This window comes from Brassica oleracea, chromosome C3 (genome assembly GCF_000695525.1).
Source record: "Brassica oleracea var. oleracea cultivar TO1000 chromosome C3, BOL, whole genome shotgun sequence".
Classification (NCBI taxonomy): domain Eukaryota; kingdom Viridiplantae; phylum Streptophyta; class Magnoliopsida; order Brassicales; family Brassicaceae; genus Brassica; species Brassica oleracea.
In genome coordinates, this window is record NC_027750.1 from 12342390 (window position 1) to 12370238 (window position 27849).

A 27849-nucleotide genomic window follows, 5' to 3' on the forward strand; every position below is an offset into this window, starting at 1 on the left:
CCTATTTATTTTTAACTTTTAAAATATTTTCATAAACTTATATTTTTTTAAACTAAAGTTTTGTTAAAAAACTATTATGTAAATAAAAAATGTTATTATACTCCTACAAAAGCTGTATTTCTCTATAAATATAATTATTTTGGTTACAACTATAAAAATTTGAAAGTTAAAAGACTATTTTGAAAATAAAAAAGTATGACTTTATAATAGAGGAATGCTATTTTTTTTCTCTATAAATAGAGAAAAAATAGCAATTTCTATTTTAGAGGTGGAAATAGAAATGAGATTGAGCACTTTTAACTCTATTATAGCATATAGAGGTGAAAATAGTTAGGGATTGGAGATGTTCTGAGATCAACTTCATTAGTAAAAGTTTTATATATTATATTTCAAAATATTAATATTTAAATAGTTATGTTATATAATTCATTTTAGTTAAAAGTAAGAGGTTAAGTAGCATTTGAGATTCTTATGAATATTATAAAATTAGAATATTTTTTTCTCTCCTGAACTTTTATTATTTTTAATGGAGTTAGTGGTTTTGGTATTTGAAGGGATTTGGAAATTAAAACTAATTGTTGGTTCTATAATTTAAAAAAAAAACTAGTTAAAATCATGTGTTATTGAATTTTATAAATTTACTAATATTTTCAATTTTACAATGATTTTGAATTGATATAGATAGATTTTTTTTTGTTAAATTTCTTATACAAATTAAGAAAACATATGAAATTATGATTACCAATGCACTATTTTTTGTAACTAATTATTCCCCATAAGTTTTAACCAATATATTTTTAATAAACATAATTATTATTTTTTGAAATTTATAATGTACCATTAATCAATACATTTGAAAATGTTAAATATATTTTTTGAAACAATTTTTTTTTCTAAAAAATAGAACTTATCGGAATCAGTAAAATTTATTTGGATTTATAAATTTTATATAAACTTTTTTAGTTAATTAAAATACTTACACGAATAATCTTCTGTTTCGTGAAATCCAAGAAGTGCTAAGTTGCATAGATTAGATATAACAATCTGCAAGCTTTAAATATGTAAAAAAAAAGAACAAGTTTGAAAATATAGAAGAGATCCCAAAAGTTTATTATAAATGTATGGAGTTACACAGTAGAAACAGATGGATAAAACGGGATGGAACTACTTAAACATATTGGCAAGTTCGCCATTCTCATACATTGAGGTCAATATATCACAACCTCCTAACAGTTCTCCTTTCACAAACACTTGCGGAAACGTAGGCCAATTACTATAACTCTTCAGCTTCTCTCTTAGCCCATGATTATAATCATCGTCAAGAACATCAACCGTTTCATAATCCACTCCTTGGCTCTCAAGAATCCCAACAACTCTTTGTGAGAATCCACATTGAGGAGCGCTTCTCGACCCTTTTATGAAAGCTACCACCTTGTTCTCTTTCACTAACCGGTCAATGAGTTCCTCTAAGGGGACAGTGAGCTCGACATGGCGACCTGGAGTGAGACGGATGTCTGATTTCTTTCTCGGAGTCTGTTTGACCCATGTGTTGTTCCCTGACTTGTTCCCTGGAGGGACCTTTCCGGTTACTTTTATGTGTTCTTCTATCCATGATTTCCATGCTTGTGTTAGAACCGCTTTGTCTGGTTCTTCTACTATACCAACCTAAGCAACAAACAAAATGTTAGTTAGACTCAACAGTACCAAAATTAGCCAATACTCATCATGTGCGTTCAAAACATGCAAAATGAGGAAAGACTGTACATGAATTGTTTGGTCATGAGAGCAAAGCAAACAAACACCACAAGGTTGTTAGAGTTTCTATTTCCATGTAACTAATTTTCTAAAGAGCTATTTGAGATATGACTGTGGAAAGCTGATAAGAGTAAAGAGGATAACTGAAAGAAATGGGAGCCAATACTTCAAACCCGGGAACTAATCAACGAGCAGCATTCATGTATCTATAAATAAAACTCCCCAAGGAACCAAGTAATGAAAAGAAAGTGCAAAATGAAGTAAGAAACAAAAGTCCTAACATAACATAATCACACTCTTTGATCTGTCTCTATCTCAAAGGCTTGGAAACATCTTCTTGTGTTCTCTATTGATTAGGATTCGTTCATGTAGTTGCGTCTTATCAGAACTTGTTCTCTGTACAATAAGTATTTATACAAGTATACTGTGTGCTATACTCCCTCCTATACACATATGTGCTGACGTGGCATATGAACATGATACTCTAGTAATGACTCACAAAGAGACACTACTATCTATCTTCCAAACGATCAAGATTCACTGATTCCATTTTCTAGCTACTCTATACAACTTTCGGATTCATCAATCGAGGAGATGAGCTTACTACCTTGACGGAGCCGCAAAGCTCCGGCACCGATTTCACGTGCGTAGATACACTCGCTCCGATGTTCCGAGATATTCCGACGAACTGAAGCTCGTCGCTCTTATCGTAGACGGCGTACACGCCGGACTCGGCCGGAATCGAGTCAGCCTCCGCGATCGGAAGCTGATCCGTCTCCCCCAGCGACTTGACGGCGGAGGCGATTAGGAAAGGACGGCGAGAGCGGGCTGTGTCGACGCGGAGTGTGGAGGAGAGAGAGGGGAAGGAGAAGCGTGAATAGAGAGTAAGGCCAGGGGTATTCCGGGAGCTTTGGGGACGAAAAACACGGGGAGATGGGGAGGCGTGCACGGAGGAGAAACTGATTGCAGCCATTTTTGTCGGAAGAGATTTCGAGTTATCGGTTGGGATGAGATCATTAGTTCTTAACTGTATTCATATGGATATGGGCTTTTTATTTAAGGCCCTATAAAAATTGGGCTTCGAAATCTCAATTCCGTTTTCCTTAAGGTCGTTTGTATTACATCGTCTTGGTTTTAATTAAGTTATTCCCTCCGTTTCACTAGTTTCAGTTTAATTGTCATTACTTACTTACATTTTGAAATTATTTTTTAGTATTTCAATACAAAATTTAATGATTTTATATTTCAAATATTTTTCTATTGGTCGAAATGTGATTAGATATATTGATAATTATGTTATTATTTTGTAAATATATAAAATTAAATATATTTTTTTACATGTATGTCCAAATCTTGAAGGACAATTAAAATAAAACGGATGGAGTATTCATTACCATATATTCTCTTGCTTATTTTTCATTAACCACCCATTTATTTTGGTCTTCTCCGTATCTTTTCTCTTGTTACATGTTTCCCCTTTATGTTTACATAAAACAATCAACATTCTCTCTAGTTTAATATCTCCTCTCTGTAACATCCTGGTTTTACTTGAACATGTAAGTCTCTATGTCAAAACATCCATGGAGATCTCTGGAAATTAGAGATCACATCAAATAACTTTGTTATACAAAACAGTTTATTTTTCTTTTGAATCATTCATTCAAAAAAAATATCTCTGGTGAATGGTAATTCATCATTAGAGCAAAAAAAAAAAACAACAATAGAAGATCATTGTTGACTCAGGAGCGATGAGTATAATAATTGTACATCTCTGTTTCTCCTAGTCAGTTAGAGAAGGTTAGATGTAAAAGGTAGAAAACAATCTCTTACTAGTTTTTCTCTGAAATTTGAGGCCTAATCCGTTGTTTTTAAAATTAATGTCTTCAACTTGTTTAATCTTTCTTCAGTTGCTATATAAACAACAACACTGCTTCTTTGGCTCTGTTGAAGCTCAATCAATTGATATTCCCTGAGAGCTTCCATGTTCCCTTATGCAAGAATCTAGTCAAATAACTGAAGTAAACATCAAGATTCTGCACCCACGTTTTATTTCCATATATAAACCAATCAGTATCACACAAAAGGAAAATAAAAGACAAGTCCCCAAATAAAAAGAGACCAAAATGACATAACACATAATAATAACACTGCGTTTTGAGAGAGAGACAAGAAACCAAAAGCTCAAGAGAGAGAAAGGTCATCTGCCAATTCCCTTCTCGCTACATTTACGGACATAATGAGAGAAGAAGGTTGGATTTGACGAAAACTACACTGCGTAAACACGTTTTCTTCAGAACAAGAATCAAAATTAAGGGAAAGAGAAGAGAGACGAAGAGATTTCTCTCGGTGGTCTCCGTTTCAGAGATCTCCGGTGGATATCCCAGCGCCATCTCTAATTTCCCGATTAAAAGCCATACGACGAAAGAGTTTTCATCACCAAAATTCAAAACACCATCCAAATTTAGAAACTTTCCTTTAAATAAGTTTCCCTATTTTTTTCATTTGATTGATCGAACAAGATGCATCCTAATCTATTCACAACAATGCGAACGTTGAAACTCATCGAAGGATGCAAAGCCACGGCTCTCAACCCTCCTCCGCCGCCACCTCCTCCCTCTACCACCGAAAGAGCCGGCGAAAAGCTGTTTCAGAATCTCCAGGATCACCTCCGAGTCAACTCGTTCCGTTCCAAATCCAACCGGACTCATCCTCCGAAAGACTCTCTCCTCCCTTACGGACTCCCCAACACAGACCTCCTCGAACCGCAGATCGACCCTTCTCTAAAATTCGTAGACTTGATCGACAAGCTAGCCCAAGTCTACCGTAGCATCGAGAACTGCTCGCAGTTCGAGAAAGCCGACGCCTTTCTAGAGCAATGTGCAATCTTCCGAGGCTTATCGGATCCGAAACTTTTCCGGCGGAGTCTCCGATCAGCTAGGCAACACGCCGTTAACGTTCATACCAAAGTTGTCTTAGCTTCTTGGCTACGTTACGAGAGGAGGGAAGATGAGCTGATCGGGACAACATCGATGGATTGCTGCGGAAGAAACCTCGAATGCCCTAAAGCGAGTCTAGTTTCCGGGTACGACCCGGAACGGGTGTACGATCCATGTATCTGTTCCGGGTACAACGGTGACGTTGATGTTGAAGAGTGTTCGACGTCAGAGGTAGATTACGACATGTCCTTCTGTATAGGTGATGATGAAGTTCCTTGCGTGAGGCGCAAGATAGCGTCTTTATCAATACCTTTTAAGGCTATGCTATACGCTGGCTTTAGAGAGACGAAGCGAAGCACTATCAACTTCACGCGGAACGGAATCTCTGTGGAAGGGATGAGAGCTGCTGAGATGTTTACTAGGGTTCGAAAAGTTGAGATGTTTCCTCCCAATGTTGTCTTGGAGCTACTCACATTAGCGAACCAGTTCTGCTGCGACGAGTTGAAAGCAGCTTGTGACATGTTTTTGGCTCGTCTTGTTAGTAACCTCGATGATGCCGTGTTGCTGATTGAGTACGGTTTGGAAGAGGCTGCGTACCTTCTTGTGGCTGCTTGTCTTCAGGTTTTTCTAAGAGAGTTGCCTAACTCGATTCATAATCCGAACGTTGTAAAGATTCTCTGTAGCGCTGAGGGACGTGAAAGGCTAGCCTTGGTTGGACATGCTTCGTTTACGTTGTACCTCTTCTTAAGCCAGATTGCTATGGAAGACGACATGAAATCAAACACAACGGTAATGGTGTTAGAATGTTTGGTCGAATGCGCGGTGGAGACTTGGCAGAAACAGCTCGCTTGTCACCAGTTGGGCGTTGTGATGCTTGAGAGGAAAGAATATAAAGACGCACAGAGATGGTTTAACTCAGCTGCCAAAGCAGGTCATGTTTACTCCCTTGTCGGTGTAGCCAGGTCTAAGTTTAAGCTTGGCCATCGATACTCGGCTTATAAGACCATGAGCTCGTTGATATCGGGTTGCTCAGCTACTGGATGGATGTACCAAGAGAGGTCTTTGTATCGAATCGGTGAAGAGAAGGTGCTTGATATAGACATTGCCACGGATTTGGACCCAACTTTGACTTTCCCTTACAAGTTCAGGGCAGTGTCATTGGTCGAGGAGAGTCAGTTTGGTGCTGCGGTCGCGGAACTGAACAAGATTCTGAGGTTTAAAGTCTCTCCTGACTGTTTAGAGATGCGGGCGTGGATTTCTATAGCTATGAAGAACTATGAGGGTGCTTTGAAAGATATAAGAGCGCTTTTGACATTGGAGCCTAACTTCTTGATGTTTAACAAGCAAATTCATGGGGATCATATGGTGGAACTCCTCCGGCCACTGGTCCAGCGACGGAACCAGGCTGATTGCTGGATGCAGCTATATGATCGTTGGTCTTCTGTTGATGATATTGGATCTCTGGCTGTTGTTCATCATATGCTGGCTAATGATCCAGGGAAGAGCCTTTTGCGTTTCAGACAGTCTCTTCTCCTCTTAAGGTACATTCAAGGTGGTTTCAATCAGACTATACACACATGGGGGGGGGGTTCGGGTACTGCTCGGGTTCGGAACAAGTATTTCGAGTTCACCTTCCTAGGTCTCATTCTACTATATTATAAGTACGGTTCAGAATCGGATAATAACACTTGCGATAATAATTCTTCGGATTTCGTTCTAATCGGATAATTAAGTATTCATGTATCGTTTAGTTTCGGGTTATATCGGTTTGGTTCGGATATAGCCGAAGTAAAGAAAAAGAAAATTTAAAAGAAAATGTAATAGTCCATTCGGGTTTTTCGGTTCGGGTTCGATACAGATATTGGGTTTCAGATTTTATGCCCAGCCCTAAGACTATAAGTGATGTGTTTTGTTCATCCGATTATGTGATATTTCAGGCTAAACTGTCAAAAGGCGGCAATGCGTAGCCTTAGGCTGGCTCGGAACCATTCAAAGTCAGAGCATGAGAGACTTGTGTATGAAGGATGGATATTGTATGACACAGGCCACCGTGAGGAAGCTCTGGCCAAGGCTGAGGAATCTGTTTCCATACAAAGATCTTTCGAAGCTTATTTCCTTAAAGCTTATGCTCTTGCAGACTCCACGCTTGACCCTGAGTCCTCAAAGTATGTCATCCAGCTCCTTGAAGAAGCACTTAGATGTCCATCAGATGGTCTTCGTAAGGGACAAGTAAGAGAAGAAACTGTTCCCCATTGGTTTTATCATCCTCTGACTGCAATTTCATGAAGAGTTTCTGTTGTACTTGCAGGCTTTGAACAACTTGGGAAGTGTATACGTTGACTGTGGTAAGCTGGATCTTGCAGCTGATTTCTACAAGAACGCACTAACCATCAAGCACACACGAGCTCACCAAGGCCTAGCTCGTGTTTACCATCTGAAAAGCCAAAGGAAAGATGCGTATAATGAGATGACAAAGTTGATAGAGAAAGCTCAGAACAATGCATCGGCCTTTGAGAAGCGTTCAGAGTATTGTGACCGAGAGGTGGCACAGAGAGACCTAGTGATGGCGACACAGTTAGATCCTCTGAGAACTTACCCATACAGATACAGAGCCGCAGGTGTGCTAAGTTTCACAGCCATTTCTTGTTTCTTATTGCTGTTTTTGTTTGAGAACTAATCCTCATGATATTGTGTTCATAGTTCTTATGGACGACCATAAAGAAACTGAAGCCATTGAAGAGTTGTCCAAAGCCATAGCCTTTAAACCTGACCTCCAGCTTTTACATCTCCGAGCAGCATTCTTCGCTTCGATGCGTGAAACTACAGACGCTATCAGAGACTGTGAAGCAGCTCTGAGTCTTGATCCATGCCACAAAGATACCATCAACCTCTATCACAAAGTACGTGAACCACAGGCATAGGCAAACCCATCTGCCATCTTATATATATTCCTATACTATGGCGAGAGCTTCTTTCATCTAAAACCACATATACTTGTATGGCTATGCCGTTTCATATCCATTACGGAACATTCCCATGGGAAACTAGACCTGGTTCTTTTGTGATCAATAAGTTTTGATAGAAAGAGCTGGGAACAAACCAAAAGGAGCAGCAACATAGAATGTAAATAACTTCATACTTTGGGTTTTGGGATTGATTCTGGTTTGATGACTGGATAAGGTTAATATATGATTAGTGCAGAATGTGTTCTGCACAAAACAGAACACAAAAAAGATTGTCATGTCATGTTTTGTTTTTAGATATCTCACTTCGTGTTGCTTCTTCTTTTCCTTCTTTCATATTTTTAATGTGTATGTAACTTCATTCTTCTCATGATCGTTATATTGGTTCTCAGACGCCTGAGATTTTTTCCCTTGCAAAACAAGAAACATAGAAGTCGGTAATCAATCATCACCATAGAAATTGTACACATAAAACCCATGTAAGAACCTTCCGTTTTGAGCACACAAATTGGACATTAAATAAGCCCTAGAAATATGTAAGTAGTCGTTTCTTTGTATTTTGAAAGTTGAAACAACAATTCCATATTTTTATACCTTTGTTTAAAGTATGAAAAATGTACCATGGACTTTCAAACAACTAGAAAATTGGGTTGTTCAAACATTGTTGTTGTTCATAACAAAACATAAGCAAAATATTAGTAAACATTAGCAAAATATAAGCAAAATATGAGTAAACGTTAGCAAAATATAAGAAAACAATCTAAGTGGAATGCATGCCCCCACATATCGTATATGACATTGGATGCTAATTATACTAAAGCAGACATTACATTCACTTTCCCCATGCACAAACATGAAATTTTCCCACAAAATGTTTAAAACCTTTTGACTTGAAATCAACTCAACACATTTGATACACAGACTTTCTTTCTTCAAACTATTTGTTTTCAACTTAATACCTACATTACTTAGTCATGTAGTTCCTTTTTCAGAATTTTTGGCTAAAATATATACGCAAAAATATTAATTCATTTATTCAAAAATACATACAAGACATTGTTTTGTTTACATAAAATTAAACTAAATTACTACGACACGTTGGCAACTGTTTGCATTCCTTGCATTCCAACTACGTAAACAATGCAAGTGGAATGCATGCCCACATAGAGTATTTGCCAATCTAACATTGGAGTCAAATTCCTCTAAGCAAATAATACACTCACTTTCTCCATGCACAAATATGAAATTCTCCATCGGTATAGGAATTAACAGTATTTCTTGATGTCCATTCACATCATCAATAACCCTTAACTCTATATCTCCAGTATTCACATTTGGTACTGGAGATTCAGTACACCTATTTAATAATCTAATTATACAGCATAATAGTAAACCTACACCTATACCTATCAACACTATTCCTACCAGAAAGATATCGTTTCCATCTGAAGAATCACCATCATAGTTAGAAGACATCTATAAAAACGTAAGGAAAAAAAATATGTATTAAAAAAATCAATGGGCACTACAAAAAAAAAAGTATGTACTGCATCACAAAAACGGTGTCAGAAAGGTAAATGATATCAATTTAAATCGCTTATTACTAAGTGATAGTATAAGAATGTGTAATTCAACATCAGTTATAGAACTGACGTTTCTATTAATTTTTTTTTTTTTAACACTGCATTATCATTATAGAAAGAAGGGTGAAAACCCCAGAGGACATCGCCTCAAATGTCAACAACCACCATAATGAAAGCAACAGAAGAAAAAACCAACGCCAATAGGCGGCAATACATTCGACACTCTTTTTAGCAAAGAGAGCAGCACCAAGGTGAAGTTATGGTGAAATCCTAACGGCCTCCTGCACTAATAGGGGTTGAAGCCAACCTGGTCCCCCTGTAGCTACATAAGACTGGAGTCGTTGATCAGAGGTTACGCTAGAAGCTATCAGAGTAGCCACTTTGTTACCCTCCTTCTCTACATGTTCTAGTCTCTAGTTTGAGAAAAGAGTAAGGCAGTGAAAAATTTCCGAGACCAGTTGGGTAACCTGAGGAAATGAAGAACCTCTGCTGAAGGCTTCTCGAAGAATCCCAGACAATGTTTCGAATATCACCTTATCAATCTTCAAACTGGCCATAGCCTCCACCAACCACTTCAGAGACACAAGATCCGCCATCAAAGCCGTGGAAGGACTACTAAAGGATCTTCTACTATGAAACAACACAGAACCTGCAGTGTCCCTAACAATCCAAGCAGCTCCGCTATAACTCCTATTAGAGACCCAGGCGGAAGCAATATTGCACCTTCAACACTCTTGCTAACAGAGAATCAGGATTATTCAAAATCCTTGCTGCTTGCTTAGCTAATAAAGCCTGGTTAAACTTCTCCAAATCCTTGAAACCCAAACCTCCTAGCTCCTTGGATTTACACAGTTTTTGCCAGGCCACCCAAGTTATCTTCTTCCTGTTGCAACCACTACTCCACCAAAATTCAATCATGGCACTTCTGAGACGAGCACAAGTCTCCTTAGGGAGACGAAAACATGACATCGCATATATCGGCAGAGCTAAACATATAGACTTAAGGAGAATTTCTTTACCGCCTTGTGAAAGGGACTTAGCAAACCACCCATTCAATCTGCCCTAAAGCTTGTCGCGGAGGAAACTCAGCAACTGCCGCTTCGACCTACTAAAGCACTCTGGAAGACCGAGATAGGTGCCATCACCACCTTCAGAGTTTATTTCCAATACCAACTTGACATCAGCTTTAACTGCATCATCAACCTTAGTCCCAAAGATAATAGATGACTTCTCCAAATTAATACGTTGACCCGATGCATCTTCGTATCTGTTAAGACAATCTAATACCTCAGCCGCTTCTTCCGAGTTTGCTTTACAGATGAGTAAACTATCATCTGCAAATAGGAGATGATGAACTGAGGGACCCAAGGCGCCAATCTGGATACCATGGAGCCTCCCTCTATCAGCCGCGTTATAACCCCAGAGGACATCGCCTCAAATGTCAACAACCACCATAATGAAAGCAACAGAAGAAAAAAAAACCAACGCCAATAGGCGGCAATACATTCGACACTCTTTTTAGCAAAGAGAGCAGCACCAAGGTGAAGTTATGGTGAAATCCTAACAGCCTCCTGCACTAATAGGGGTTGAAGCCAACCTGGTCCCCCTGTAGCTACATAAGACTGGAGTCGTTGATCAGAGGTTACGCTAGAAGCTATCAGAGTAGCCACTTTGTTACCCTCCTTCTCTACATGTTCTAGTCTCTAGTTTGAGAAAAGAGTAAGGCAGTGAAAAATTTCCGAGACCAGTTGGGTAACCTGAGGAAATGAAGAACCTCTGCTGAAGGCTTCTCGAAGAATCCCAGACAATGTTTCGAATATCACCTTATCAATCTTCAAACTGGCCATAGCCTCCACCAACCACTTCAGAGACACAAGATCCGCCATCAAAGCCGTGGAAGGACTACTAAAGGATCTTCTACTATGAAACAACACAGAACCTGCAGTGTCCCTAACAATCCAAGCAGCTCCGCTATAACTCCTATTAGAGACCCAGGCGGAAGCAATATTGCACTTAACCCAGTCACGAGGAGGTTCAGACCACACCTGAGGGTATCGAACAGGAGGCGGTACCGTAACTTGAGTTGTGGCCTGAAGGTTCCTCCATATTTCAGCTTCTGCCTTAGCCTTTTCCAAAATCACAGCTGGATCTAATCTCACATGATCAAAACAAAAGCTATTTCTAGCCCAATACCAACTTGACATCAGCTTTAACTGCATCATCAACCTTAGTCCCAAAGATAATAGATGACTTCTCCAAATTAATACGTTGACCCGATGCATCTTCGTATCTGTTAAGACAATCTAATACCTCAGCCGCTTCTTCCGAGTTCGCTTTACAGATGAGTAAACTATCTGCAAATAGGAGATGATGAACTAAGGGACCCAAGGCGCCAATCTGGATACCATGGAGCCTCCCTCTATCAGCCGCGTTATTCAGGCAATTAACAAGAGCCTCAGCGCATAGTATGAACAAAAACGGAGACAGAGGGTCCCCTTGTCTCAGCCCTCGTTCTGGTTTAATGAAGCCATGAGAACCACCATTTAATAATACTGAGTAGGAGACAGAACTGACACAGGCCATCACCCATCGTACCCAAACACGATCAAAACCCAATCTTTCTAATAGCGTCTCCAGAAAGCTCCATTCCACTCTATCATATGCTTTGGACATATCCGTTTTGATGGCCATAAACTCCTCTGAGACTCTTTCATTAGTATGCAAGGAATGAATCATCTCATGCGCAATAATGATATTATCTGATATTAAACGACCAGAAACGAAGGCCCCTTGAGTCTCAGACACCACGGCTGGTAGGATACGCTTCATGCGATTGCAGAGAATCTTAGAAATAATCTTATACTGCCCTCTACCCAAGCTAATAGGCCTCATATCCTGCATTCGAACCGGGCTGATGATTTTCGGTATGAGACTTATCTGAGTATGATTCCACCCTTCCGGAATAACCGCCGTCTCAAAAAACTGCAAGACTTCTTTGGAGATAGTAGGTCCAACAATGTGCCAGTATCTATGGTAGAAGGAGCCCGTGAGACCATCTTCACCAGGAGCACTCCCACGATTAACACTCATTGCTGCTTGCTTAATCTCTTCAGACGACACGGCATCTGTAAGACCTACATTCATTTCCTCTGAGATACGACTAGGGAAATCCAAGAAAAGGGATTCCAGGTCAAATGGGTTGGAGCTAGTGAACAAATCCCGGAAATATTCCACCGCAATTTCTCCTTTAGAACCTTCAGAAAAGTGCTCATTCCCCCATTCATCGAGAAGCATAAGGATTCTGTTCTTCACTTTGCGACCCTTGACCGCATTATGGAAGTATTTAGTATTGCGATCTCCTTCTCTCAGCCATTCTTCCCTGCATTTCTGTCTCAAAAACAGCTCTTCATCCCTAAAGGCTTCAGCAAGCTGCTGCTTAAGACCCATCATAACCACACGTGAGGGCCAAAGTTTAGCGATCTCCTCCTCATAAGCAGCTTTAAGTCTGAGAATCCTCACATGAGAGTTGAGGTCCGAGGACTTCCTCAATCTCGAGATACTTCTCCTACAATTGGTTATCCTATCCATAAGGCTCGCAGGCCCATCAATTGCACCCCAGCCTTCGATAATAGTTTCCTCAAAGCCAGGTTTCGAGAACATTCTATTATCGAGGTAGAATCTGCCCCTGTTCAGCTCCCTTTGCTCCAGAGCAAATCCAATAAGCAAATGCCTATGATCAGAACCCCACATATCTCCATAATCAACACTCGATCTTGGAAATAAGTTAAACCATTCATCATTACCAAAGCATCTGTCCAGCCTACACTGAACCCAAACCTCATCACGCCAGCCATGCCATGAAAGAACATTCCCAGAGCTTCTTAACTCTCTGATTTTGCAATAGAGAGCCATATTTCGAAACCCCCAGAAAGTAGACTCCTCACGCAAATATTGAAACTGATACAAACTTATGTTCGTTAACATCATTTTACAAAAATGAAGCAAATAATTAACATCATAAAGCAAATTTTAAACCACTAATAAAATGATACTAAAATATTGATTTATTAAATAATGTTTTTCAAACAAATTAATCTTAATTTATTTACATCATTAAAACAGATATCTCCAATGGATATCCCATCTTATAATTGTATTACTTTATAAGTAATTCATAATTTATTTAGTAGTTAAAATATATACACATACATTTTAAAACATAATTTAAATAAATTGAAAATGGGGAAATTGCTATTAACTAATATGCCTTATTTTGCCATAATTAAGTACTCCAGTTAATTTCAAAGTTATTTTTTTGATATTTTGTAAAAAACAATTATATACCATTAAAAATATATAGTTACCATAAACACAGGGACTGTTTCCCGATTTTGACTCAAAATTAACTAGTCACATATTTTCAAAATCACCCACTATCCATTTATCACGCCACAATCATCTTCTTTTACTCCTCCCCCTTTGAAAAACGTTTTAAACAATTTAAAATTTTGTTTTTTTTTACATTTGAGGATGATGATCTCTCTTACTCATCTTCTAAATCTTCTCTCATATTATAGCATGTTTGTTTTCGATTTTTTTCATATCTTTTCTATTATTTGGAATGGTTCATATGGTGACATAAAGATCATAGAGAGATGTACGTACTAATCACTTGAAAGGGTATGTTTTCTACATATTTGGAGAAACAAAAAATAAAGGTACTTCAAAATCTCGTTATATCTACACTTATGAATGGTTGTTCTTAACTCAAATGAGATTTGTCAATAGTGTTCTTTTGGTAAAAAGATTTGTCAATAGTTTTTATGAGATTAATCTTTTTGATTTCTTTTACTTTTGTAGGTTGGAAACTTATTCAAGTGTGATGATATTCAAATGATATCTATTGGGAATTTTACAATTTATCTCAAAAGTAGTTTGAATTTTATTTCTGTTATGGAAGAAGTCTTAATAAATATTAAAAAGAATTGTGCTATAAAAGATTAATTAATAAAAAATTATTTAATTAATTAATTACTGAAGGGTTTCTCATAATTTATTATTATTGATCATATTTTTACAATTAGGTAACTGATCCAAACAAAATAAGATATTGCCTGCAATGAGCTTGGTTGATTGCCTGCAATGAGCTTGGTTGATTGCCTGCTTTCTCGAGTGAGAGCAATAGATTTTTAGATTGGGTGTTTGTGTTATTTTGACGAATAAAATGTTGTATTTAATGTCTTAAAAACCCCCATAAAAGGAAGTTTGTGTAAGACGAAGAACATAGCTTAGTCAATTTTTCTTGTATTAATTCTCAGACACCTGAGATTTTTTTTCCCTTGCAAAACAAGATCAAACAGTAGAAGTGAGTTACAATCATCACCATAGAAATTGGACATAAAAACACCAATTGGGTTTAAAGTTGAACAACAATTGCATATTTTTGCCATACTTTTGTTTAAAGTATGAGAAAAGTCAGAATCAGACAATTAGAAAATTTGGTTGTTCATTAACAAACTATAAGCAAAATAAAAGTAAACAAAAGCAAAATATAAGCAAAATACGAGATAAAATATGGATTTATTATTTTAAAATAAGCTACATATACAAAATGTTACATTTGGTACTGGAGATTGAGTAATAGAACTATACTTATTTAATAATCTAACTATGGAGTAAGGTAGCACACTCGCGACTAGTGTACATTAACTTGTTCGGTTTGATTGTTGTTCATATAAGCATTCTAGTTGCACACAAAATGTTTTCTTTTTAATGTAATATTTGAAGAACCAATATTATCATAAGGTGAAGACATCTATAAAAAAACGTAAGAAAATAAAAAAAAAATTGTAAGCTGAAAGAAAATGTAAGTACAATGTGTAAGTCGACAAGAATCAGTGGGTTGAAGAATTTTGAAACAAAATGATATGATTACGTACCTTGATATCAGATTAAGGGAGAGAAAGACAATGATCGATGAAAAGAAGTGCGGGAGTATTTGATGATCAGATTAAGGGAGAGAAAGAAAATGAAGTGAGGGAGTGTTTGATGATCAGATTAAGGGAGAGATATAACTAATCGATGAAGAATGAAGGATAGAGAATGGGGTAATAGAAAGATTTTGTCTCTTGTGTTATCAATCATGAACACACAAATGCGAGAGTTGGGAGTTGTTCCAAATCGTATTTCCTGAAATGGGATGAAGGTATAATCTACGCGGTATAATACAAACAAATATCATGGGCTAATTGTATAAGCAACGAAAACTGATGTAAACAGCTAACTTTATCTGTCTAGTTGTTGTTACTCATTAGTCAATTTCTAACTAACTTAACTTTTGGTTAAAATTCATCTCTCTTTTCCTATAACTATTGTTCAGTAATTAAATCTAGAAAATATGAGTAAATAAAATTGATGAGAGAGAACTTGAGTTACACGTTACCCCATGGCTCTCAAGAACATAAATTTTCAGCGTATCAATCGCGACATGAGAGCCAGAGCAGCTCTGCCTTCATGTTCGTCAGAGATGGAGAATTTATGTTCAACAAAATCCCATCGTTGTTATGTCACAAATCCCGTTCAGTTAAGCCCGAATCCGAGTTCCATACCTCCGCCTAGACAAAGCAGAGTTGCGAAAGCAGTAGAACGGAGGCATGAAAACTAAAGAAACAGAAACAGAGAGGAGGGAGACCGGCAGTGAAAGGAACAACCACCGGCCGCCAAGGGTTTTCAAATCTAGGGTTTCTGCAAGGAGAGAAGCGATTCTCTTCACGCGTGCAATTTTTTGAGATTTGTTTAAAAGGTTGAAATCGGATATTTCGTAATGGATCTACAAGTTTAAAACATTAACAGCAGGGAAAACGCAAAATTGGTGAGTTTTGTAAGCATGGCGGCCATTCAAATAATTGCAGAAAACGTTAACAGGTTTCTGGGGAAGATGAGAAAAATTACAATAGTACCCACTCAATTACAATAGTGCACTCAATTAAAAAAAAAAAAAAAAAAAAAAAAATCTAGGCCTAAAATGCGGCTTCATTGAGGGATGATTGTGTGTTGTTCAGTTTAGTGTTACTTAGTTGATGATTATGTGAGAGTTTTTTCTTGTTACATGCTAGCTTATACTTTCTTGTGATATTGTATTACTAGTTACTTGGCGGATTGGATTAAGGGGAAGAATCTGATTGTCTCGAATGGTGCTCCTTAAGTCACACAACCTCATGTAACGATGTTATAAACCTCATACAAATTTAAACATAGGATTTACCTGAATCTAGTTGAAGACTGACGCCATCTGTAATCCATAAGATGAAAATTGGATAGGAAACTTGGGACATGTAATGGTCACATTCAAGAATAAAAAGCATAAATGAATTAATCAATTTACAAAGTTGTGATACGAATGTGTGATTGATTTAATATCATGCTATATGTGATAAAAAAAATTAGTTTATTCTAATATATTTATAACAAGAGACAAGTGTAACTACGAACAACTCATTAGATATGGTTCAAAATGACAACCTAGGTGTAGGTGTAGGAACCGACCGATATCTAAGGTTACAGTCTTGAAATTTATAGAGGATGCAAATAGTTATTGAAATCAAATGCGAAGCTGTTGTAAGCTATACAAATCAAACAAATAAACATGGACGAAACACATTGTGATATAAAGAAAAAAATAGTTAAAGAAGAGAAGAAATCCATCTACAATTCTCACTCTACCAAATCCACCAAATCCATGTCTTACCTTCTCGCATGATCATGATTACTGCATCGTCTCCTATCAATTTCACTTTTTCATCTCTTTCAATAAAAACATTAGGATGAATTCTAATCAGACTAGCGGCACCGATTATATAACTTAAATTATGTAGTGCTATGTTAATATACAACTACAGGTAAATCATTATAAACTAAGAGTTTTGCCTCCATGTGCGAGAATAATTTTCTTATAAATATTTAGTTTGTATCTTATTAATTCAAAAATAAGTATGATAAGTTATTATTTATGTTCTCGGAAAGTTTAAATCAAACATCAAATTATTTATATATGACAGTTTTTCATCAAATTATTTATTTTGTTGAAATTTAAAAAACACTCACATATTAGAAATATTTTTGAAAATATATTTATACAGATATTTTTGATTAATACATAATTATAAATTGCTTTATATCTTATTTAAAAAAATTAATATAAGAATATTATTTCCAGATAATAGCACATTATAAGAATTATCTTATTCTCTTATAAATCCATGTTTGAATATTAATTAATAATCAATTATCTTTAACATATAAATCTAATATTATTACTATCAAACTCATTTTTATTATAAATATGTATATATAAAAATTTATTAAGGATAACATTGACTTTAACCGCTCTAATTTTTAACATGAGAGCTCGAATCCAAAAAATCATTTTATAAATAATAATATAGACAAAACTAAAAGATAAACAAACAAAATAATTGAAAAAAAAAATCAAGTTCTTTCTTTGTGGGCTCTTTTAACATATCCAATTTTATGGAAGACAAATTATTTCTTTGTATACAAAAAATTGGAGTTTTCCTGTCCCATGCACATAATTTTTTTAAAATATATTATTTGTTTAATTTAAAAGAAAATTTTATTTTACATTTTGATATTATTATTTTTATATTTTAAATACATCGGTTTGAACAAAAATAAAACCATAGATACACTTTTTATTAGTTTAACTATCACTTTATTTTTTAAAAAACTTTTAAGAGAGTTCAAATTAATTTTTTACAAAAAATTATATTATACTGTATTTAATGATTATTTATTTTAAATGTCTCGTATTCGTTAATTTTAAATATTTTTATTTAAATATATAATTTTTTCATTTTTTTTAGTTAAAATATGTTAAAATGGTAAAAATAAGTATGTTAATTAACCTAATAAACCGATAAACTTAAATAAAAATTGAATCAATTAACTATTAACAAAGTTTTATTTGATTAGTATTGCTTTAGTTTTGCATTTATCAATGTACACTTAGAGTTAATTTTGATAATATATGCGTATATATATTTATGCCAAATATGATATATAAGTTGATGTAAAAATCTATTTGTAATTATATTTATTTTATTTTTCACTAATGTGATATATAGTTTACTAAATAGTGATATATATATGAGTTATCAGTTATTCATATATTTCAAAATTCTTACCAAAAATATCAGTTAAAAAAAATTCAAACCAAAAATAAATAATTTTATAGAAAATTTACTTTAACGATGATATACGAGTTATTAGTCATTACCATATATTACCAATTCAAATAAAATTTTTTAAGGAAATTGTACTTGTCACAATTACATCAATTCCATATCACATTTTTCAAAAGCAGTGTCTTTTTTTTTTAATGAATGTGGTGACAACACATATTCAAATTACTTCACAAATAAGTTTTAGGGATTTAACAACTAAGTTGGAAACTTAAAAAAAAAAAAGAAGAATACACACAAATATTTATACATAAATTTAAATTAACTACACTTCAGAAATAAAACACAATCATACAAATATTTTTACATGAATTGCATATGAACATGAAGAAGTAGTCTTTTACCATTGAATTATGATCAATTATGATTATTAATTTTAAAGATGTTTTATCATTTAAATTAGTATCTAGATGAAAGAAATTTTAAGTTATTATTAAGCTGCAGCAATGGTATATTGGAATCCTAAAAATGTTGCTTCAAAAATTGTAATAAGAAATAGTTTTCATAATTTACGTCCCATGTTACAATACAAAAAACTTGCCCTAACAATAAATAAAATTAAATGGGCAACTAATCATGGAAACTAAAGCAAATGTAGTTGGACAAATTATCATGATGTTAGAAACTAACCACAACAATCCATAAATAGAAACAAACTCATAGTTGAACTGCTTTTAAATAGGTATATGTGAAATACAATATTTACAGTGCAAAACATACATTCTAACTCATTTAAAAATATAATATTAATCAATGATGATGAAACTTACACTATAGATATTTTTTTGGTGACAAGCAATTATCTCCAAAATATTTTGAGGTGCTAACAAATAAAAATTTAAAGGCTTATAATACATAGTGATTAATAAATTTTATTTAAAAGAAACTATTATTTAGCTAAGAAGATTATTATCAAGAAAACATAATTAAGAACAACTTCAAGTGTGACATCTTCGGAGCTTTCTATGTATTCTAAACTCAATTTTAGTATTTTGACAAACAAATAAAAATAATTTTATTACAAAAATGAAAGAAAATAAAGTTATAGGCAACATTTAAACAACAAAAATAGAGCATGTCTCTCCTCTTATACTATATCCTACACACTAGATAGTTTATGAACACAAGAAGATTTTAAAATATTTGATATTAACACAGCAAAATCATTAGTATAATTTAGATAGTAACTATCCGCAACGACCTAGTTCCCGCATAAAAGAGTTAAGGAAAGCCTTAATCACGTTTCAAAGAGTCCAATTACTTCTTTTCATCTTCTACTAATGTGAAAAATAACACGATAAGAATGTTCTGATGATCATATAAATATGCTCACAGCCAACAGTTATATAAAATCTGAGGGCAGAATCAAACAGCATTAAATAGAATTTAGAGAAATATATGGAGAGATATGTGTCAGCATGTAGAAAGATGGGAATACTCTGTTTTAACTTTAGTTATGTGTATTGGTCTCAATTCCCTGTGGATGATCTGGATGGCTGACTTTGTGGATTGAAGTATTTATTGGAACCTCTCATACTTCACTGCACCGATTCTCTAGGCTGTGCACAACGCAAAAGCTCAACCATCGTGGTCACACAAACCATATGAAACATGATATGATTACCAAAAAAGTTGATGTAGCCACATCTCAATCATCTTCAGAAGGCAAACACTTTGACGGACTCTCTCCATATTTTTGTGCATGACATGATGTAAAATGGGTCTAAAAGTGCATATCATTCTCGTGATGTAAGATGGACGAGAGACATTTACTTTGTAATTGCATACCAGTATATCATAGATTCATAATGAAAGCAGCATAATATTTTTTTCTCAGAAAAAGTTGCTCCATTTTTTTTGTCAACAATTGTTCCATCTACTTGTTCAATCTGTACGGTTATGAATACTCTTCAATTTTAATATATTCAGATGCGATATATATAGATATGGGGTTTGAGGTGTTATCCACTTTTTCTCTACTTCAAAATAGATAGCTTTGGAATGTTCACCGTGCATATCCTTTTACCACCAGAATATTAAATTGAAAACTTGAAAAACTATACTATACTTCAGTTACAAATTAGTTGTCGTTCTATTTTTTTTCATGCTAATTAAGAGCAGTGTTAAATGTTCAGCTTTACCCTATTTTATTGTTAGAAATCTGTTGCATTTATTCTTTTCTTGATTAATGTAGGGGGGAAAAGATAAATTAATGACATAAATTGCTTTAAAATCCTAAACCGACACTTATTTTGTAATGAAAATTTTACTCTACAACCACTACAAGAAAACATGTATGTTCGGACTACACAATTGGTAGCAAATTAGTCGCAAAATCACACTTTACGACTGATTTGCGACTGAACATGAGGTCTAAAACCAACGCGTCGCAAAAAACAAACGGTCGTAAATCAGTCGGAAATTAGCGACTGATTTACGACTGTTTTACGAGTACAGTACATAGTCATAGAACAGTCTTAATTTAGTCGTAACCTTTGGCGACGATTTTGCGATTTCTCTTACGACCAGTCTGCGACATTTTTGTAGTCGTAATAAGGTCATGTATTGTCGCCGCAGATCAGTCGCTAAATCAGTCGCCAAGTTGCAGTCGCTAAATCAGTCGCTTATTAACGACTGAATTGCTTCTAATCTAACGACTGATTAGTTTCTAAATAGTAATAATTGAATTTGCTGGGTTTATTTATATAAATTTAAATTTTGAATTTAAAATTAAGAAAAACCAAATTTAAAATTTCTAATACAAAATATTTAGATAATATTTTTGATACAACAAAAGTTCCAAAAAAACTCCTATAAGAGAAGGAAACTTAAAATGTTTCTTAAAAAAACCAAGTACAAAAACTACAAAAGGAACCTAATCATCATCTTCACCATCTTCATCATCATCTCCATCTTCTTCTTCTTCTTCATCTTGATTAGAAGCTTTGAATTCCACATACATAGGATTATTTGCAGAAAAAACTTTTCCATTATAGAAAAGTGTTTTGTATGCTTGTTTTGCTGCCTTTTTAGCTTGGAGTTGTAAGCTGCCTGCTTCTGGATCTTGCGGTGAGCTTCAGCCAGCTGTTGTTGGAGGTCCAAGAATGCTGAAGATGAGCATTCAGCATACTTCCGCTTCCCATTCACAAGAGTATCCTCCAGACTGCCTGATCCATAGGGTCTGCCTCTTTTACTTATGAAAGTGGACTACAAAAACAATTAAAATTGCAGAGATATCATTAACCAAAAAACAAAGGAAAAAATTGGTAGAAAACATTATAATTAAGACAACAAACCAGAGAAAAGAAGAAGCAACTTACCTTAAGGAAGAGCTCATTGTCATCATCCGTAGGAACAACACTCCAACTGTAGAAACAAATAACCTTTCCTTTCTATCAGTAGGAACAACACTCCAACTGTAGAAAGGATCATCAAATCTGTTTGTACAGATCTTTCTAATCTTCCGGGAAAGTCTGCCCTTGTCACGACCAAACCTCAAAAAACAGAAACAAAATAATTCATATATTAGAATAAAGTGAACCAAAACTGAGAGAGTGGCTAACATCAAACACTCCAAACATCTAAACTGATAAGTAAACAAAGCAACCCTAAGGTCAGTTAAAAAATCAGTGAGCTAACATTAAACACTGTGAGCAAAGCGATAGAAAAAAAGAGACCAGTGATCAAACAAAGCAAACCTCAAGTCAGCTAACAAACCATTGACTAAGCAACAGAGAAAAAGAAACAAAGCAAGCTCAAGACCTTAAACAAAAGACCAAACTTTAACCCGAGACCTTAAACAAACGACCAGACTTTAACAAAAGACAAAACTTTCGTCTTGATTTTTTATTTTGTAATAAAATTCAGCTTAACCCGAGACATAAAACAAAAGACCAAACTTTCATGTTAAAAAAGACCAAACTTTTAAGATAATACTAGAACACAAAACTCCTCATTTTCAAACATTCATTTAACTAATGAAATAGAGAATACACTCACCATGTGGTTCCAGGTTCGAAGGTGGGAGAAAGAACCTGAGTGTAGCGCTCTCGGCCTGGCTGGGAAAGCAAGCCGTTAAGAACCCTCATCTGAGATTGTGTGCTGTCGGAGTTTTGAGCTTGCGAACTCGCATGAGATTGGCACGGTGGAGGTTGTTCAGTCGCCGACGTTTGAGATCCTCGAGGTCGCGGCGGTGGAGGAGCTTGTCGCACCAGATCTGAAGCTGCTGGAGGTTGGGCCGTCGACGTCTGAAACAGCTGCGCAGGAGGTGGGTAATCACTCACAGACGGTCCAGATCGGCGGTTGGGAAGAGGCAGAGGCGCTGTAGACCTCGGAACAAACGTGTACTGGGAGGGAAGGGGTGATGGTGTCTTCGCCGCTGACTCCCCGGTTTTCTTTCGTCGCTTCGTTCCAGCCATCATCGATACTGGCGGTGGTTTCAGAGAGATGAAATTGAGAGGTCTAGGGTTTGAGAGGAACAAGAGGAGAGAGTCCCGGCACTTGATGATTTTTTTTTATCCAGTCCCGACACTTGACGATATTTAGTAAATAAGAGAAGATTTTCGGCTTTTGCGGGTTAGTTTTGGTTGGGGGGTAATAATTGGGCTTAGGCGGGTGTTTTTGGTTTTAGTTTAGGGTTTAGGGTAATGACTTAGAATGGGTGGGTTTAGGGGTTTATGAGATTTAATTTTACTTTGTTTATGAGTTGATTATATATTAATTTTATAGAAAAATATATTACAATACACATTAGATTTACAAAACTATTTTACATTACACTAAAACAAAGTTTACAAATTTATATTACAATACATTTTAAAACAAAGTTTAGACCAAAGTTTACAAATTTATATTACAATACATTTTAAAACAAAATTTAAAAAATTATACTACATTTTAGTAGGGTATTTCACCATCTTCATCATCATCAGAAGACGATGATATATTACACTGAAGTTCATCTTCTGGTTCAACATCTTCCACATCGCTATCAAGATTTATAGGTTGTACCCGAGCACGAACCAAATGGTCGACTGCTATATCTTCAATTGTAGTCATTAAAACAACATCATCATTTTCTTGTTGCAAAAATGTTGTTTCTTTTTCTTTATATTCTCATGAAATGATTCTCTTTGGATTCACCATTGCTCCGCCTTGTGCCTCTACCAATTAACGGATCAAACCACTTACATTTAAAAAGTGTGATTTTCAAATTGATCGACCCCTCATATTGAATTTGTATGATATCAGTCAAGACACTGTAGTAATCAGCTTCGTCAGATGCATTTATGTAACTCTCTCCTTTAACACTCAGCACCATAGTTACATGCCTTTTTTCCCTCGCCATGCTTCTGCGTATGGAACAAAAAGCTTCTTGTGAAATAGATAGGCTATATTATGGCCTTATTCACGGATCCATTCGCAATATCTTTAACCCACAGAGGAAAAGGATGTGTGTTGCTCCAAAATCTAACATGTAACATATGTAGATATTTACGTAAATATATAATCAAAAACACTTAGTTAGATAATAGTATTAGGTACACCGAACAAAAATGTAAACCACGTGTTTGTACCAGTTTTTAGCAACTGATTCGCGACTGAGTTATAAAAAACAAATCAGTCGCAATACAGTCGCAAATTCGGCGACTGATGTACGACCGCCTAACAAAAAATTAGGCACATCCACCAAAAAATGTAAACCACGTGTTTGTACCGGTTTTTACCAACGATTCGCGGCTGACTTATGAAAACATACATCAGTCACCAAAATAGTTGCAAAACTTGGCGACTGAAGTGCGACTAACCTATACCGACTTGGTATTAGTCACACTTCAGTCGTTATATTACGATTGTTTGGCGACTAAACATAGCGGTCTCAACGTAGCGACCGATTTACGACGAAATTCTCGAAGTCGCAGCGTAGTCGCTAACTAATCGGTATGTAGTCGTTATATTTTGCAACTAAACAATTAGTCGCAACCTGCAGCCATACACAGGTTTTCTTGTAGTGAACGACACTTAATATGAAACGGAAAGCAACTAAAAATTATAATTAATATATATATTAAATACAGATTATTCTTTTTTTAATGACTGCATTGATAAAAAATCAACCACCATAGAGGTTTCAGCTACAATATGATAAACAAGAAACACTTATACGCTCAATCAAAAAGAAGATCTATGAACAAGTAAGAGCTGCCTCCTAATGCCAGGTAGGATTGAAATCTACCTTCCCGAAGCACACTTTTTGCAATTTCTCGAGTTACTTGATTTGAGGTAGCAGATTATTTTTCGAAAGCTATCGAACAGAAGGATGATCATAACACATTAATCCTCTATAGTAGAATCCGGAAACTTGGCCAATTCGATGGTTTCATTACAGACTCAGTTAACTCATGGAGGTCAGACACCATTACCACTTCTTGGTATCCAAGGTCTTTCATACTCTCTAACTCCCACTCCAAACATCTTAATTCAGCCGTCAACCTGTTAGGGGAGAAGGTGAGGGCATCTATCGCATGATGGAGCACATTGCCTCTATAGTCTTTGAATAATAAGCCCAGCACCACTATGAAGTTTGGTATTCCTCCAGTTAGCATGGATATTACATTTGGCATAGCCTGAAAGCGGAGGTTCCCATTTCTTGTTTTCTTCACAAAGCCCGCTTCTCAACTCAAGGTTCTGCTGATTATTCTTTTAAATTTCAAAAACATTATAACGTTCTTTTCTACTTGAAAAACATATGTTGATACTTAACAAACTTAAATTCTAAACTATTTTTTTCTAAGTTGGTTAATTATGTTATCACAAATTATGAGAAATATGACATATACAATATTATAGCCGATAATTTTACATGTTTTTATGAAATTTCACATCTGATTTCACCACCGTAAGCCGCTTACGAGATCTACACCTGACTGCATTCATGTTTCATGTAGATTTTTTTCATTAATCTGCATAATCACCTGTTTTGAGATTTGAAATTCAGATTTTTTTAGTCTAAAAGTACTAACGAACGCGCAATTAAACCATGCACTAAATGAGTTTCTCTGAATCCATTTATTTATGAGATCAACATAAACCCAAAACCAAACCCAGTTTAAATGGAGTTGGGTATATATCACTATTCAGATCCAACAGTCCTAGACCTGTAAAACAGATTGTATCATATTTCAAAACAGACTGTATCATGTTAAAAATTATGTGCTAATTTTTTTTAATTAAAACCATTGGTACTTGTATATAAATAAATATCACTTGAATTAGGTAGCACAGAAGCATCGTCAGACGTCCGCTTCCCGCTTCGAAACCAAAATCGGAATCGGAAGCTTGGAAAAGCTCTCGGAATCTCGCTTTCAATACGCTTCTAAAAATACTTCTTTAAAAACACGTTGGAAGCTTACGGTTCCGTTTAGGAATCACGCTTCCATTTTAAAAATTCAATGTCATGATTAAGTAAAAAATATAAACTATATTTTTATTTTATATAAAATTCAAAATTAATAGTATTAAAATAGAGAGAATACAAAATGTACAAATATCAAAATTATACTATAAATTATCTTTGTGCATAATATTTTTTTGTAATAGATCTTGTATATAAATTCAAATATATTGTGACAGATATTTGTGAACTATTAAAAATAATCAATTTGATAATATTTTTTATAAGCTTAATCGGTTAGTAAAAATTAACAAGTGATTTTTCATTTTGAATCATATACTTTTAGTCATAAGTTTTATTAAACCATTTTTATGTTTATATATATATTGGATATAGGATTCTAACACGTACTCGGTTCCTAATTTTTTTGAAAATTTTCAATTTTACATTTCCATACGATTCTGGTTCCATAGATTCAAGTCAACAAAGCTAAACAGGGGCATATAGGTAAATTAACAAAGATCAACTTGCCTTTTTGTTTTTCGTTATCACCACTCACATACTCACATGAACTCTGCATTAAAAACTGTCTCTCTCAAATCGAAAGACACAACCCAACTTTTCTCGCAAGTCGCTGTAAAGTTGATCTCCTTCCTCCTTTTTTATATACACACATCTTCTTCTCCCTTTAACATCTTTCGCTTCAAACCTCCACTTCCTCTTAACCCTAAATAAAGATATCAAAAGACCGACCTATATCAAGATTTTATAAAACAAGAACGTCGTCAACGTAACTCACATAAACATGCTCGCCGTACACCGCCCTTCCTCCGCTGTGACCGACGGAGACTCCGTCCAGGTCCCGATGATGATAGCTTCTTTTCAAAAACGTTTCCCTTCTCTCTCACGCGACACAACCGCAGCTAGTTTCCACACGCACGAGGTTGGTCCTAACCAGTGCTGCTCCGCCGTGATCCAAGAGATCTCCGCCCCTATTTCTGCCGTATGGTCCGTCGTCCGACGCTTCGACAACCCGCAAGCTTACAAACACTTCCTCAAAAGCTGCAACGTCATAGGCGGAGACGGTGGAAACGTTGGTAGCCTCCGTCAAGTCCACGTCGTTTCTGGCCTCCCCGCCGCGAGCTCCACCGAACGTCTCGATATCCTAGACGACGAACGTCATGTTATTAGTTTCAGCGTCGTTGGTGGAGACCACCGGCTGTCTAACTACCGGTCCGTCACGACTCTTCACTCTTCTCCGATCTGTGGAACCGTGGTTGTTGAGTCTTACGTCGTTGACGTGCCTCTCGGGAACACTAAAGAAGAGACTTGCGACTTCGTTGACGTTATAGTACGGTGCAATCTTCAGTCTCTTGCTAAAATAGCTGAGAGTTCTGCGGTGGAAGGGAAGAAGAAGACGTCCATGTAATGAGTGTTTTGTTGTCTGAGTAGTATCGTTTTGATCCGGCGTCGTTTTCTTGTTTTTAAGCCGTCGTGTGATCTATGTTTTCCGGCTTATTGTGTGAAAAAGAGGAGAATGCCTTAGTAAATTAATTTCTTATGATAATAATCTTATGTTATTTTTGTATTTTATATCCATAAATAACCGATTCTTATAACCCTATTCCAGCTTTCTCCACCCAAGTTTTGTTCTTTATGCTTAAAGTTCAAGGGTAAAAAATTAAAATGAGCATAATAAATACATGCACACATTTTTATATTGAAGATGAACATGTTGATGAAATAAAATATGTTTTGAACATGGTGATGAAATAAAAAAATTTGCAAGTGGACAGTGAATTGAAGGAGATAGCCACACAAGCCAAGCTGTTCTTCTTTTCCACTTAATAAAAAGGAATGCAAGTTGCAGATTGTTTATTTCCACCTCCTTGCTTTCTGATTCTTCCCAACTGAGCGATACAATATTATATTTATAATAATAGAAACAATCTAGAATAG

At 35.6% G+C, this 27849-nt stretch overlaps 4 protein-coding genes across 4 annotated transcripts; 2 read left to right on the forward strand and 2 right to left on the reverse strand.

Annotated features, from left to right (window-relative positions):
* Window positions 1-1085: 1085 nt before the first annotated feature.
* On the reverse strand, window positions 1086-2761 carry LOC106328359 (bifunctional monothiol glutaredoxin-S16, chloroplastic). The gene is made up of 2 exons (XM_013766791.1): window positions 2363-2761; window positions 1086-1665 (listed from the first exon to the last, which is right to left on the reverse strand). Exons 1-2 carry the CDS (start codon window positions 2726-2728, stop codon window positions 1165-1167), a joined length of 867 nt encoding a protein of 288 aa, XP_013622245.1. The 5' UTR covers window positions 2729-2761; the 3' UTR covers window positions 1086-1164.
* A 1304-nt stretch (window positions 2762-4065) lies between these two features.
* LOC106332702 (ethylene-overproduction protein 1-like) lies at window positions 4066-8044 on the forward strand. Its single transcript, XM_013771176.1, has 4 exons — window positions 4066-6232; window positions 6629-6920; window positions 7000-7309; window positions 7392-8044. Exons 1-4 carry the CDS (start codon window positions 4275-4277, stop codon window positions 7610-7612), a joined length of 2781 nt encoding a protein of 926 aa, XP_013626630.1. The 5' UTR covers window positions 4066-4274; the 3' UTR covers window positions 7613-8044.
* A 13469-nt stretch (window positions 8045-21513) lies between these two features.
* Window positions 21514-23040, reverse strand: LOC106329031. Its single transcript, XM_013767598.1, has 3 exons — window positions 22497-23040; window positions 21818-21991; window positions 21514-21704 (listed from the first exon to the last, which is right to left on the reverse strand). The coding sequence occupies exons 1-3, from the start codon at window positions 22916-22918 to the stop codon at window positions 21692-21694; spliced, it is 609 nt and encodes a 202-aa protein (XP_013623052.1). The 5' UTR covers window positions 22919-23040; the 3' UTR covers window positions 21514-21691.
* Window positions 23041-26403: 3363 nt separating this feature from the next.
* On the forward strand, window positions 26404-27506 carry LOC106331800 (abscisic acid receptor PYL4-like). The gene has a single exon (XM_013770212.1). The coding sequence runs from the start codon at window positions 26696-26698 to the stop codon at window positions 27317-27319; it is 624 nt and encodes a 207-aa protein (XP_013625666.1). The 5' UTR covers window positions 26404-26695; the 3' UTR covers window positions 27320-27506.
* The last annotated feature ends 343 nt before the right edge of the window (window positions 27507-27849 follow it).

Excerpts from the sequence above, each read along its gene's own strand:
- LOC106328359 (XM_013766791.1), bottom strand. The coding sequence starts at position 2,728 with ATGGCTGCAATCAGTTTCTCCTCCGTGCACGCCTCCCCATCTCCCCGT. Across the intron at positions 1,666-2,362 it reads AGCTTTGCGGCTCCGTCAAG|GTTGGTATAGTAGAAGAACC; the intron begins GTAGTAAGCTCA and ends TTTGTTGCTTAG.
- LOC106332702 (XM_013771176.1), top strand. The coding sequence starts at position 4,275 with ATGCATCCTAATCTATTCACAACAATGCGAACGTTGAAACTCATCGAA. Across the intron at positions 6,233-6,628 it reads CAGTCTCTTCTCCTCTTAAG|GCTAAACTGTCAAAAGGCGG; the intron begins GTACATTCAAGG and ends GTGATATTTCAG. Across the intron at positions 6,921-6,999 it reads ATGGTCTTCGTAAGGGACAA|GCTTTGAACAACTTGGGAAG; the intron begins GTAAGAGAAGAA and ends TTGTACTTGCAG.
- LOC106329031 (XM_013767598.1), bottom strand. The coding sequence starts at position 22,918 with ATGATGGCTGGAACGAAGCGACGAAAGAAAACCGGGGAGTCAGCGGCG. Across the intron at positions 21,992-22,496 it reads TTCGAACCTGGAACCACATG|GTTTGGTCGTGACAAGGGCA; the intron begins GTGAGTGTATTC and ends CTGTTTTTTGAG.
- LOC106331800 (XM_013770212.1), top strand. The coding sequence starts at position 26,696 with ATGCTCGCCGTACACCGCCCTTCCTCCGCTGTGACCGACGGAGACTCC.